Source organism: Alnus glutinosa, chromosome 11 (assembly GCF_958979055.1).
Source record: "Alnus glutinosa chromosome 11, dhAlnGlut1.1, whole genome shotgun sequence".
NCBI classification, from domain to species: Eukaryota; Viridiplantae; Streptophyta; class Magnoliopsida; order Fagales; family Betulaceae; genus Alnus; species Alnus glutinosa.
In genome coordinates this window covers 17,533,889-17,548,528 of record NC_084896.1, presented here as the reverse complement: position 1 = coordinate 17,548,528, position 14,640 = coordinate 17,533,889, and the positions used below count along the sequence as shown (strand labels likewise).

The 14,640-nt window shown below is 38.1% G+C and overlaps 1 protein-coding gene and 2 long non-coding RNA genes across 3 annotated transcripts in view; 1 reads left to right on the top strand and 2 right to left on the bottom strand.

Moving 5' to 3' along the window:
- The window catches only part of LOC133882498 (uncharacterized), a 32,290-nt gene extending 24,807 nt beyond the window's left edge, over window positions 1–7,483 (bottom strand). Inside the window, exon 1 of the long non-coding RNA XR_009902678.1 lies at window positions 7,374–7,483. This is a non-coding gene — a long non-coding RNA (uncharacterized LOC133882498). The remainder of the gene's footprint in view (window positions 1–7,373) is intronic.
- Window positions 1,685–3,417, top strand: LOC133882497 (7-deoxyloganetin glucosyltransferase-like). Its single transcript, XM_062321683.1, has 2 exons — window positions 1,685–2,268; window positions 2,352–3,417. The coding sequence occupies exons 1-2, from the start codon at window positions 1,752–1,754 to the stop codon at window positions 3,284–3,286; spliced, it is 1,452 nt and encodes a 483-aa protein (XP_062177667.1). The 5' UTR covers window positions 1,685–1,751; the 3' UTR covers window positions 3,287–3,417.
- A 3,030-nt stretch (window positions 7,484–10,513) lies between the features above and the next one.
- On the bottom strand, window positions 10,514–12,277 carry LOC133882835 (uncharacterized). The gene is made up of 2 exons (XR_009902737.1): window positions 12,073–12,277; window positions 10,514–10,774 (listed from the first exon to the last, which is right to left on the bottom strand). It is a non-coding gene; the product is annotated as an uncharacterized LOC133882835 (long non-coding RNA).
- Window positions 12,278–14,640: the final 2,363 nt, after the last annotated feature.

Sequence of the window (14,640 nt, the reverse complement as noted above, 5' to 3'; positions counted from 1 at the left end):
TTGTTTCGGCGTAAAATGATTTCCAAAAAATGATTTCGGTATTTTACGGTGTTTGGTAGGGGCGAAAATAATGGTCAACGAAAATCATTTTCGGTTTGACCGTAAAACCTTCTTTAATTTTTGGAAAACGATTTACGGTTTTTAAAACCGTAAATCGTTTTCCAAAATTATATTCTTTGTCCTTACACGCACGTTTGATATCTGACTGTCCAAATCCTACAATAGTCGGTCGTTCGAAAATAGGCAGCACCGGAATCCGGCATCATCAAGTCACTGGAATAATTCCGGCGTCGGAATCCGACCGCCGGAATCCTGCCGGCCGCCGGAACACCGCCAACCGCCGGAATCCGGTTGTCGGAACACCACCGGCCGCCGGAATTCGGTTGCCGGAACACCGCCGGCCGCCGGAATCCGGCCATGGACAGAGAACCTGCCGGAACCCGGCCTGATCTGACCGGATCCGGCCACTGATCCGGCCTGATCTGGCCGAAATGGCCGGGATCCGGCCACTGACCCCACCGGATCCGGCCGGAATCCGGCGGGATCTGACCGGATCCGGCTACTGACCCCGCCGGATCCGGCCCAAATGGCCGGAATCCGGCGGGATCTGACCGGATCCGGCTACTGATCCGGCCGGATCTGGCCCAAATGGCCGGAATCCGGCGGGATCCGACCGGATCCGGCCACTGATCCGCCGAGATCCGGCCAAAATGACCGGATCAGGCCGGATCTGACCGGGCCAGGAGGTGTCCTGCCGGAATCCGGCAATTTTGGCCGGATCCGGCCAAACATGTTCGCCGGATTCCGGCGACGGCGACCGGTCGTTGCCGGATTCCGGCGACAGTTGCATTTTCACTTTTCGTAATTTTTTCGTGCGAACCAAACGCCGAAAAATATTTTCGAGAAAATAATTTCTTTTGAAATTGATTTCGTCGAAAATATTTTACGACGGAAACCATTTTACGTCGAAACAAACGGAGCATTAATCGAACTAGGTCCGATCAACCTAACTAAGTTAGGTCCGGCTATCTAGTGTGGATACAACTCGGCCGATTTAGAATGTCTGTAAGCTTGGGATTGGGTCGAAGTTGGGCTGATTTAATAGCTAGAGGAAGCCCGCTTCTAAGGGTATTATGTGGCACACCATCAACCAATACAGTTTATTTATCCCTCTTCTTTTTGGACTTTTTAATCTTCAAGCACTGCTATCAAAAATTTTAATAAAATAATCTAAAAACTTGCGTTTAAAGGGAATAAAAATGTAGCAAAAGAAACTATATAAACCTGTTCCCAATCACTAGACCAAGTAACTTCAAATCTATAAAGTTGGTGTTCTGATCAATTTTCCTAACACTAGTAAACCAAGAAAGCACCAACATAATGTCATATATTTAAACAAACGTCCACAATGTCTAACACGTGGTCAAAAGAACACGTCAGTAACACGTTATTGAGCATTTTCATTGACTGGATATTTTGAGCCGGTTGTCCTTATTAATTATATGTTTAATCCATAAAAAATAAAAAATCTGCTTTGGTTTTATGTCATTGCACATGTAAGATTTTTTGCTTTTTAAGGGAAAAAAACAAACAAGAAGAAGAAGATTTACAAAATAAATAAATAAATAAAGTAAAAGCTCCGTTATGTTCGACAGTTTGGCTATAAAAGGCCTGGGAAGACCCAGCTCCAGCTTACTCTGAAAAAGTCCTATTTCGCTTCCTTGTTTGTCTGTGCGCGTGAGAGAAGAGAAATGAGTTTCATTTCGGAAGCTGTTAGAGCTCATGTTGTTTGCGTTCCATTCCCAGTTCAGGGTCACATAAACCCCATGCTGAAACTAGCCAAACTCCTCCACCATAAAGGCTTTCATGTAACTTTTGTCAACACCCATTACAACCACAGACGCTTACTTAGCTCCAGAGGCCCCAACTCCCTCGACGGTTTGCCGGACTTTCGCTTTGAAATCATCCCCGATGGCCTCCCACCTTCCGATGCCGATGTCAGCCAAGACATCGTCGCTCTAAACGATTCCACCTCAAAGAATTGCCTCGTCCCATTTCGCAACCTTCTCTCCAAACTCAACGACATTTCCACTTCCAACTTGCCGCCTGTGACGTGTATCATCTCTGATGGTTCCATGGCCTTCACTCTTGAAGCTGCTGAAGAATTTGGAATTCCAAATGTTCTTTTCTGGACACCTAGCGCCTGCGCTTGCTTGGCCTATATGCATTGCCGCCATCTAGTTGAACGAGGTTTAACTCCCCTCAAAGGTAACTATATTTATCTAGTTATACGCCAGTACTGTTTAATAGCTTAATTTTGGAGTACTACCTTACCTTGATGTGATTCACAGATGCAAGCTATCAAACAAATGGGTATCTAGAAACCACAATCGATTGGATTCCCGGGATGAAAAACATCCGTCTGAAGGATTTTCCGACTTTCATTAGAACTACGGATGAGAACGACATCATGCTCAACTTCGTCATCCGTGAAGTGGAGAAAGCTTCAAGAGCTTCAGCAATCATTTTGAACACGTTTGACTACTTTGAACAGGATGTTTTGCATGATATCTCGTCTATGCTTCCTCACATTTACACCATTGGTCCACTTCTGTTGCTTGCTGATCAGATTAAAGACGAGAGACTGAAATCAATAGGATCCAATCTATGGAAAGAAGAACCGGGGTCTGTGGAGTGGCTAAATTCAAAAGAACCCAACTCCGTAGTGTACGTAAATTTTGGGAGCATCACTGTCATGACGCCCCAACAACTCATTGAGTTTGCTTGGGGACTTGCCAACAGTGAGAAACCCTTCTTGTGGATTATAAGACCTGATCTTGTGGTAGGCGATTCAGCTGTTCTTCCTTCTGAGTTTATTACCAAAACTAAAGAGAGAGGCATGTTAGCAAGTTGGTGTCCTCAAGAAGAAATCCTGAAGCACCCCTCGATTGGAGGGTTTTTAACGCATAGCGGATGGAATTCAACGCTCGAAAGCGTGTGTGGTGGAGTGCCAATCATCTCCTGGCCCTTTTTTGCCGATCAACAGATAAATTGCCGGTATTCTTGCACTGAATGGGGCATTGGGATGGAGATAGATAATAATGTTAAGAGAGATGATGTTGAGAAGCTTGTGAGGGAGTTAATGGAGGGTGATAAGGGTAAAGAAATGAAGAGGAAGGTAATGGAGTGGAAGAGAAAGGCAGAAGAAGCTGTCAAACCTGGTGGTTCTTCTTACCAGAACTTGGACAAGTTGATTGCCGATGTTCTCCTGCCAGTAAATGTTTAAGCCAAACAGAAGAAGCAAATCTAAGCTTAAAGTCGAAATATTTAAATTCCTTTGCATCTATCTTGTACATATGATAAATTCAATATGTACAATTATAAATAAAATTACAGTGTTACAATCGTTGCATCTCAGATGGGTTGAGTCTGGTGGGGTCCATCCAGACTCAACTATGTGCCAAATGTATGTGGATTTTAGAAAAAATTTCATTCGCACTTTTCAATAGCGATAATTTGTGACATCAAAAGCATGGCAGAATTAAGATTTAGAGACATGGTAGAAGTCACGGAAAACACTCAAGAAATAAATTCAAAAACACAAGTGAACCCGCTCTGATGCCAATTGAAAAATAGTAATGACTCCTAAATAATTAACCGTAAATAAACATGCAACCAAAATATAAAATGAGTAAAGTGATACACACAGATATTTTGGTTATGAAGTGGAAACTACTTGCACCAAAGAGAAAAATCACTCTGAGGCAGATAAATTCAGGAAATCTACTAATATAAGAAACAGCTAGTTACAAGATAGTAGTACTCACAATATCCTTGTAGTAGTCGTACCTTGAACCCTAACAAGTACCTATACTTGAGTGTCTCTCAACCAGGCCCCTGTCTGAAGAGTTCTTCAATAGATTCCTTTAACTTAGAGCTCCTCTTTAAGTTAGACTTCAAACAGTTAAATACAAACCAAGTAAAACTTTAAGAGAGTTAGCACATCTAACAATATTTGCCTAAAAACCTTTTTTTGCACACTGAAATTCTATTCAGAATTCTAACAATAACACAGCCTAGAAGCCATTTTAAAAAAGGATTCAGAAATCCTAATTCTACACAAATTCGGATTTCCATAGGCAGCGTCCGGACCTGGCTTCTGGCGTCTGGACCTACAACTAAAACTTCATGAAATTATTGAAGCACGTCCGGACTGGCAACCCTAATGTCCGGACAGTTGTATAAAATATTTCCTCCGTCCACAGTCATCATATCAGCATTCGGACTTTCTTGCAAACGGGTGCTCTATGTGGTTCACGTCCACCAAGCCGTTCAGACTCCTTCTGGACTCTAAGCTACTGACTTCATCGTCTACTGTAGCATTCGGACCTTCATAGGAATCTGAATTTTTGAGCTAGGTGTCCAGATTCTGGCATCTGGGTGTCCGGACGGGCTAAAGGGAAAACTGACTTTTCTGACTGTAAAGTCTCCAAAAACTTTCCTTCTTCAAAATGTTGCCACTCCCAAAGTGTTTCTTATTCATAATCAATCAAAATAACATCAAAATTGTGTTCCTAGGTGACCTATAACATGTATTTATACTTTCTTCTTCTTCTTCTTCTTCTTCTTCTTCTTTTTCTTTTTTTTCTTTTTTTTTTTTTTAAAAAAAAAAAAAAAAAAAAAAAAAACCTCAAGTAGAATATCGAAATAAGTCAGCTTACAAAAACCATCGCAACCAATTCCGATCGAGACACTTACCAGTTCGACCAATTTACTACCCGGCCTGACGTATATGGCTTGTGTAGGGCTTGTCTTAATGGTTGGTTGATTAGCACATTAATAGTTTCATCGAAGACAAAATGTAGCTCCATGTAGAGATGGGAAAGCTCTACACATAATTTCATCGGAGACAGATTGTCACTCCATGTGAGCTTTGTAAGTTTCTATTTGGTCCACGTCGCCACGAGATCCTTTAGACCGTCGTACGCATTGATCTGTGGCATTTTGAATTCGAAAGTTCACTTGCATTCTCCAAGACATAATCCAGCTTAGCATGCAGATCATTCAGCAGAGCATCTACTCGATTGCCTGATTCAGACTGATCTACCCGGCCATCTCCTTTTCGGCTCCTTTTCTATAGAATTTTCTCATTCATCAATTCTTTGTTTCCATGTTCCATGGCGTTTTCTTCCGCATCATCTCACTGGATAGCCAACAGCTTGTTGTGATAGGAGGGTTCAACATTCCGCATGTTTAACTGCACCATGAGGCCTTGTGCAACATCATAAGTCCTCTGATTTCGCTATATCAATTGCTTTTATGTTCTTCCCCATCATCTGCATTGGAAGTTTGATTGTTGAGATTCTCTAATATTAAGGATTTGGCTTATAAACAGAGTCTTGGATTTCTTGGAACTTTCTGATTTTGTTGGTTAGGTAAGATAGGTGGAGCTACATCATCGCTGAGAGTACTCATCAATCTAGTTTTTCACATATGATCTTTTATCTTTGGGAATCAATACTGTAATTATCAGACTCCTACCGATGGCGCCAATTAAAACCAAGAGAACTTGTAAAACAAATTAAACTCAAAGTGTCCCGTCGGGGGGTCTAGCGGCATCACTCTTATGCTTAAGTCGGTATTTACTGTAAAGAAGGAAAGCGGATTGAAGAATAAGTGTTTGGCTAAAATTGGACATACCTCCAAATGACCCAGCTTCCTTCTCTTTTAAGGAGTACTGTTTTCCCGCGCATAGTTGCTTGAGGGAGAGACTCAAGGGCTAACAATTATGTGGTCCCCACTCCCTTAAATACATTTTCTTCATTCCCTGATAATAACAGAATGTTAGTAGTTTAGATGGTGTTAGGACACCACTTCTACCCCAAAAGCCTAAGCTAATAGGATTGGGTCCATGTAAGTATATTAACTACTATGTTTATCAATGTAAGACACAATACTCATAAGTACACTTACAACAAATCTCATCCTCAAACTCTAAGGTAATGGGCTTGACTCCACCAAGCCATATTAATTACCCTTTTTCTTTGTACTTTACCAACGGTGGGATACCAACCTTAGAAGTGCACTCAAATAGATGGCAAAAGCTAAGATATAATAGATTCCGCTTCGTTTTATGCCTTGTGCACTCATTTCTCTTAATCGAACTAGGTCCAACCAACCTAACTAAGTTAGGTCCGGCTATCTAGAGTGGATACAGTTTGGCCGATTTAGAATGTCTGTAAGCTTGGGATTGGGCCGAAGTTGGGCCGATTTAATAGCTAGGGAAGCCCGTTTCTATGGGTATTATGTGGCACACCATCAACCAATACAGTTTATTTATCCCTCTTCTTTTTGGACTTTTTAATCTTCAAGCACTGCTATCAAAAATTTTAATAAAATAATCTAAAAACTTGCGTCCAAAGGGAATAAAAATGTAGCAAAAGAGACTATATAAACCTGTTCCCAATCACTAGACCAAGTAACTTCAAATCTGTAAAGTTGGTGTGACGACCCGTTTTTTTTTTTTTTTTTTTTTTTTTTTTTTTTTTTTTTTTTTTTTTTTACAAACATAAACGAGTCATCGCAGTGGCACGACTACATGTCTCTCAGCCAACATATGGCACATGTCCCATAACATGCACTTGATAACCAGAGTAACATCTATTTAACTATGCAGCGGAAAACATAAACCTAAATAGCGGAAATTACAACTTATACATCTATCACAAATTAATTACAACAAAGTGTCATTTAACATCTATCTGTTTGAGTCTTATTAACACAATATTTACATAACAATAATGGCTTTACAAAGAATAAGTGACACAAACGTCACAAGCCATACCAGACCTATAAAATAGTGGACAACCCGTGGTCCGACAATTACAATCGTCGCGGCAAGCTTCAGTTATAATACCTCAAGTACACTGTTACCAAACTATCAACTATACCGAAGTACCTGCAGCCAAAGAAACATCATCTACACGGTTGTGGTGGTATCCACATCCGCATAGGTAAAAGAATGAGTTCACTGCCTTAGTATAAAACATACTAAGACCTCTGTAGTATAAGACTAACTAAGTTTTCACAAAGAACCAACATTTATTTTATTTTTAGTCATGCGAGCACTATATTAGCCACAATTTACCAATAGCTAATGCGGCAAACACCGACTATCCAAAAAACATTTAAAACATACTATATATCTGTGAAAATATGTAGAAGTTCCAGACATCCCTCCTTGGAAGTTTCTACATATAGACCCTTCTATAATAATACTTTTCAACGGTCGCTCAGACATATGTGCACACGATCACTCCATCACAGATATCACGTATACACATAGGTCTTAAGCAAGTAACATGGCATCTTACTCTTCCATACTAGGATAACATCCTTCAACAAAACACTCGCAACACCATCTCTAATCGTATTTCAGCTTTGTGCCTTGAACCTCAGTAGATCATGAGAGCACTAGAGTTAAACTCAGTCATGCTAACACGTCTTTTCTGAAGAACAAGAACAGTCAACTTTCTTACTCATAAGCATGCCATTACTTGCACCTAGGTAGTCATGTATCCATGTACTTTCAAGTTCAATGTATGATCTTAACACATGCAACCATCCGATAGAAATATACATAAGCGCTTTCCATTTAAGACACTAATGCATACCAACACGTCTAGTAAAAACTATTCATAACCTAAATACATCACACATAAAACAATGTTATACATGATATGCATGAACTGGGGCTAATAATGTTGCTGATACTGATATGCTGCTGATACTGTTATGTTGTTGATACTGTTATACTGCTGATATTGATATGCTGCTGATACTGTTATGCTGCTGATACTGTTATGCTACTGATACTGTTATACTGCTGATACTGTTATGCTACTAATATACTGATACTGCTGGTATGTATGCTCTATACTACATGCTCAATGTTCTGTGCTTGACCAGTATATATTTCACTACTATATCATGCTAAAATCATGCAGTTGCTAAATCACATCCTCTTAAAACTAATATAATTTCAAAATATAATTTCTTCATAAAACATAACCAATTTCAACATGACATGTTCTCAAACTCAAAACATAGTTTCATAAAACATAAACAGTTTCAACATGACATGTTCTCAACAATTTGCATAAATTAAATCCCAACTGCGTAACATACTCAAACACTTTAAATCAATTCAACACATTTCACTCTTGCATCATTTCTTAAACATCATTGATATAGTTTAAACATAATCGAAACTAATCAAATTATCTCAAAGCATATACATTTCATCATATGGTCGGTTCGGTTTCATAAACAATATATAAATTTTTATCAATCTAATACATATAAAAATAAATATTTTCCTTAGTGAGTAAAATACCCACCTTGGCTGCATTAGACTCCTGACTCGAACTCTACATTGGAGAACCCATTGAAGTCTCCAACTATGACACGATCCTGCAAATACTTATAACGTTACACTATGCTATGGAACTCTATACTCTAGGACACAATTACTTCCGCGTGCTCACACGTTGTATTACCCGTGTCTAAGTCTAGTTAAGCATCCTAAACTATTATTAGGCTAACATTGATTATAGGTTTGTATCATATTCCACTTGTTATCTTTAAGACACGCTTATTATTCTATTCGCCTACCATTATTATTACATCCAATTATTATTCTTAGTCCTTTTATTTACAAACCATCCAAGTAATTTAGATTATAGAACCTTAATCCTATTTAACATAATAATTTACTAACTCTTATAAATTCTAGTCCAATGTTAATTATGTCCATTACGATATCTAAATTGTTATTTATGTTTATTTAACTCACTCGTTTATTGATTATTGTATTTTCTTTATATCTAGTTATTCGCTTACTTTATCCATTTCATTTTTATTTCCATTCTATTAGACACCACAATATCTTATTCTCAATTTCAACTGTATTTGTCATTTACATAACAATGATCTAAATACTTTAACTTTAAACCCTTTAATGTTTCTCTCTCTATTCGGCTACCACATAGAAGAGATCCTCAAAATTAACTCTAACCAAGGGTCTAGGCACCCACAAACATCAAAGGCCTAAAACCGACTCCTATATCAATAAAACAACACTATAAAAGCCTAATTAAAGATCTAACATCATCCAATTATCAATCCAACAATTAAATTCAATCTCTAACAACAAAATACAAACCAACCTCATCAATCAATTCCTATCAAAACCCATAAAAATAATACAAATCAAAACTAAAAACTTACCCATCAAATCCATAAAACCAACTCCAAGTATACCCATTCGATAATCTCCAACAAAGTCCCCTAAAAATTAATCTCCATATAACACCCTAGATTTCTCAACAACACCCAGACAAACTTTCATCCTCATTTAGCACAATCTTTAAATTATAAACATCAACAAATCATTCATCAAAATCATCAACCCAAAACTAGATTTGGATTTCACCAAACATCCATCAAACTAAATGGAAATTCCAAACAAAGTCCAAGATTCGGACTCAACACACATACACTTCAAGAAATTCCATATTCAAATCAACAAACCTACAAAAATCAGAAAAATAAAACCGTTCAACATGCCCATAAATCAAACCTATAAATTCATCCCCTAAAACTGCAACAAAAATCCACAATCATCCCCAATTTTAGAACCCACGGCAACCTACTAAAATCAACTTCAAATAAACTCTAAGGACCCATTCAGCCAACCACATCCATCCACCATTTCAAGTGAGAACCGAAACAAGAGAGACCCAAAAATTTTACCCCAAAAGAACCCTAAATTATATCCAAACAAAATCCCAAATCAAACTATTTTTGCTTAGCATAAACCTTAACTTACAAGCACAATAAATAACCCATAAAACTCTAATATTTCAACCTAAATCAACCCAAAATAAGGAATCACAAATCGAAGACCTAATTTAGCCATAAATCGACAAGAACAAACCAAATCAAACTAGATTATAGGATTTACTCACTTTGAGGATTTTTCCAGAAAATCCACCTACGAAATCACCGAAAATCGGCTCTGGTTTGTTGGAGAACTCGCCGGAAAATCGTTCCTAGAGGGTCGGGTTTTGCGGGTCTCGGGTCGCGGATCACTGGGTCATGGGTTGCACGGGTTTCGAGTTACAGGTTCTCTCACCCGGGTCATCTCTGGTTCACGGGCTCACCTGAGATCGCGTCGCCGGTGTTTCATCGGAGCCTCCCACCAGAGGATCGGCTCCATCTCTCTCAACTCTCCCGATCTCACTCTCAATCTCTCGGCTCTGTGACGACCTTTTTTTTTTTTTTTTTTTATATACAAAACGTAAAACGAGTCTTCACAGTGGCACGACTATGTGTCGCTCAACCAACATATGGCACATATCCCATAACATGTACCTGATAATCAGAGTATAACATACATCTATCTATGCAGCGGAAAACATAAATCTGAATAGCGGAAATTACAACTTATACATTTATCACAAATTAATTACAATATTGAGCCATTTAACATCTATCTGTTTGAGTCTTATTAACACAATATTTACATAACAATAATGGCTTAACAAAGAATAAGTGACACAAACGTCACAAGCCATACCAAACCTATAAAATAGTGGACAACCCGTGGTCCGACAATTACAACTGTCGCAGCGAGCTTCAGTCATAATATCCCAAGTACACTGCTACCAACCCCTCAACTATACCAAAGTACCTGCAGCCAAAGAAACATCATCTACACGGTTGTGGTGGTATCCACATCCGTATAGGTGAAATTATGAGTTCACCGCCTTAGTATAAAACATACTAAAACCTCTGTAGTATAAGACTAACTGAGTTTTCACAAAGAACCAACCCTTATTTTATTTTTAGTCGTGCGAGCACTATATTAGCCACAATTAACCAACAGCTAATGCAGCAAACACCGACTATTTAGAAAACATTTAAAACATACTATATAGCTGTGAACATATGTAGAAGTTCCAATCTACCGCTTGGAAGATTCTACATATAGACTCTTCTATAATAATACTTTTCACCAGTCGCTTGGACATATGTGCACACGATCACTCCATCACAGATATCACGTATACACATAAGTCTTAGGCAAAGAACATGGCATCTTACTCTTCCGTACTAGGACAACATCCGTCAACAAAACACTCGCAACACCATCTCTAATCGTATTTCAGCTTCGTGCCTTGAACGTCAGTAGATCATGAGAGCACTAGAGCTAAACTCAATCATGCTAACACGTCTTTCCTGAAGAACAAGAACAATCAACCTTCCTACTCATAGACATGCCATTACTTGCACCCGGGCAATCATGTATCCATGTACTTTCAAGTTCAATGTATGATATTAACACATGACTATCCGATAGAAATATACATAAGCGCTTTTCATTTAAGACACTTATGCATACCAACACGTCTAGTAAAATCTACTCATAACATAAAAACATCACTCATTAAACAATGCTATACATGATATGCATGACTGGGTCTACTGGGGCTTCGGTCCCCCACGATGCTGATAACTGCTGTTTTACTGTGTATCCTGCTCCTTTACTGCTGTACTACTATTGATGTATGCTCTATACTACATGCTCAATGTTCCATGTTTGACCAGTATATATTTCACTACTGTATCATGCTCAAATCATGCAGTTGTTAAATCACGTCCTCTTAACACTAAACAAATCCAACATTTTATCCAACACTTTGAAATCATTCAAAACATATTCTCTTCAAAAAAACTAAACAGTTTCAACATGACATGTTCTCAAACAATTTTACACAATTTTAAATCCCAACCGCAGAACATAACACTTTAAATCAATTCAATACTTTTCACTCTTACACTATTTCTTAAACATCATTGATATAATTTAAACATAATCGAAACTAATCAAATCATCTCAAAGCATATAATTCATCATATGGTTGGCTCGGTTTCATAAACAATATATATATTTTTATCAACCCAATACATATAAAAATATATATTTTTCTCAGTGAGTGGAATACCCACCTTGGCTGCATTGGACTCACGACTCGAACTCTACATTGGAGAACCTGTTGAAGTCTCCAACTATGACACGATCCTGCAAATACTTATAACGTTAGACAATGCTATGGAACTCTATACTCTATGACACATAGACTACTCGCATGCTCACCCATTGCGTAACCCGCTTCTAAGGCTAGCTAAACACCTTAAGCTATTATTAGATTAGTTGTTGGTTATAGGTTTGCGTCTTATCTTATTTATAAACTAGAAGACGCATCTATTATTTCATTAGCTTATTTGTTATTGTTGTGTCACATTATTATTCCTAATCATTTTTATAGCTTGTCATTTATCATTATCACATCCGATTGTCATTGTTAACCCATTAATGACTAGTTACTTATTTACAAAGTTACCAATACATATTTAACCTATTTACACTCACATATATATATATATACAACACTTAACTTAATCCAATGACACATAATTATCATGTGTACTTGTATAGGTGTATTAGTTACTAGGTTGCCAAATAATGGATTCATATTACATATATGTGTTCCTATAAGCTTACTAACTTATACATATTAACTTAGGGTTATTTGGGTAATCCTTAACTCTTTGTATTCTTACTAGATTGTTCCCTTTGATATATACCTTAGGCTCTATATTTACAACTACTAATATACTAGGTACTTAATCTTTATTAACTACTAACCATATAGGTCATTTAAATTATAGGACATTAATCTTATATATCATATTAATTTAATAACTCTTATTGAACAAACTTATAATCGCATTTTATAATATCCATTCTTTTATTAAACAAACCCAATTAAAATCCTCTAAACCGATAATCCATAATAAATTAACACAACTAATTCACTTAGCCTTCAATCCCCCAAATCAGCTCTCAAGATACTCCAAATCTGAATTTGGCCATAAACCCAAAAATTACCAACAACCTCATACATAAGCCCTATTCGGCTAATACCCAACCATTTCCAAACAACATCAACCGAAACCCGTCCACTAGGAACTCCTCTACAAACCCATCAAAAATCCAACTTCAAGAACACCAATCCATAATCACTTCAAATCAGCCCATCTAAACTTCTCCAATTCAACCCATCTCCACCAAAACTCACATGGCCAACACAAGAGCTCAACCAGAAATTCCACCATTCATAGCCCTGCAAAACAACCCTTCTAAACATCTCCATACACGGCCCACAGCAAGAGATTAACAAAACCCCTTCAAGATTCAAACATTAATAACACCAAGAATCATCTAATCACATACCCACAGAATTTACCCAATCGGTTGCTACAAAAACCTAAAGGAAAAAAACCCAATCTTCACCAACACTTCCAAAATCCCTCATAAACCAACCCCATAAATTATCAAACTAGAATTTCGTCTATCCCTAAAATTTCATACCCAAAGACTCGTTCAGCTAACCCTACAAAGGACCCATTTGGTTCTTGCCAAGAAAACCCCCAAAATTTCGAGACCCATATGGTTTTCTTCTCAACAAAAATCAAAGGAGAATTCAAGCAAAAATCAAAGAGAATAAAAAGATGGCTCACCGGAAATCAGCTCACGGGTCACCGACGTTGACGCGTTCGTCTCGGGTCTGCTATGGATCTTTGGGTTTCTCTTCTTCTCCGGTTCGCACTCCCTCTCCGACATCATCACTCTCACTCTCGGACTCACTCTCTCAAACTCCCCTTTCTCTCTTTCTCAGTCTCCATCTCTCGAGTCTCCCTCTCTCTATTTCGCCTCTGCCAGACCCACCGAAATTCGGGTCTTGGTTCCACCGGCACCATCAGCTCCAGCCACCGTCCACAGAGGATCGGGTCCCCCTGGGTTCCGAGTCTCCCCTCACGAATCACTGGATCCTCTCTTCTCAAACTCTCGATCTCTCTCTGTCTCGCATCTCTGTGTCGCTCGGGCAGAAGGAAGAACAAAGGAGAAAAGAAGAAGAGGTCATGGGCTGCTGTCCACTGAGAAGAAAACATGAGAAAAAGAAAAGAAAATAAAAGAAAAGGAAAGGTAGAATGGATAAGGGACATGTGGCAGGTTGTGAATGGCTGGGAGGGATTTCTTTTTATTTAAAGCCCCCTACTTATATAAATTACAATAGAACCCAATTTTATTAAAACTCTATCATTTAACAATTAACATTTGGCCCTACATAATTTTAAGCCACACCTTTGTTAATGTAATTAGTCACTCACTCAACTAGGACCCACTATGATAACTATAATTATATTCCTATTATTTTATCTTAGGCATTTTATTTTGGTAATATAAATATCAGCACCTAAAATATAATCATTAGTCTTACCATTTAATAAATACAATTTATTAAATGCTAAATTCCTGTTAATTTTTCTTGGTCTTCACAGGCTCTCTCTCAGTCTCATTTCTCGTCTCTCAACTCTCTCAATTTCTCGATCTCACTCTCTCGTTCGATGAAGAGAAGAAGCAAGGAGAAGAAATGAAGAACAGAGAAGAAGAAGTAGAAAGAAGAAGAAAGAAGAATAATAAGAAGAGAAGAAGCAGTCGTGGATAGGGCT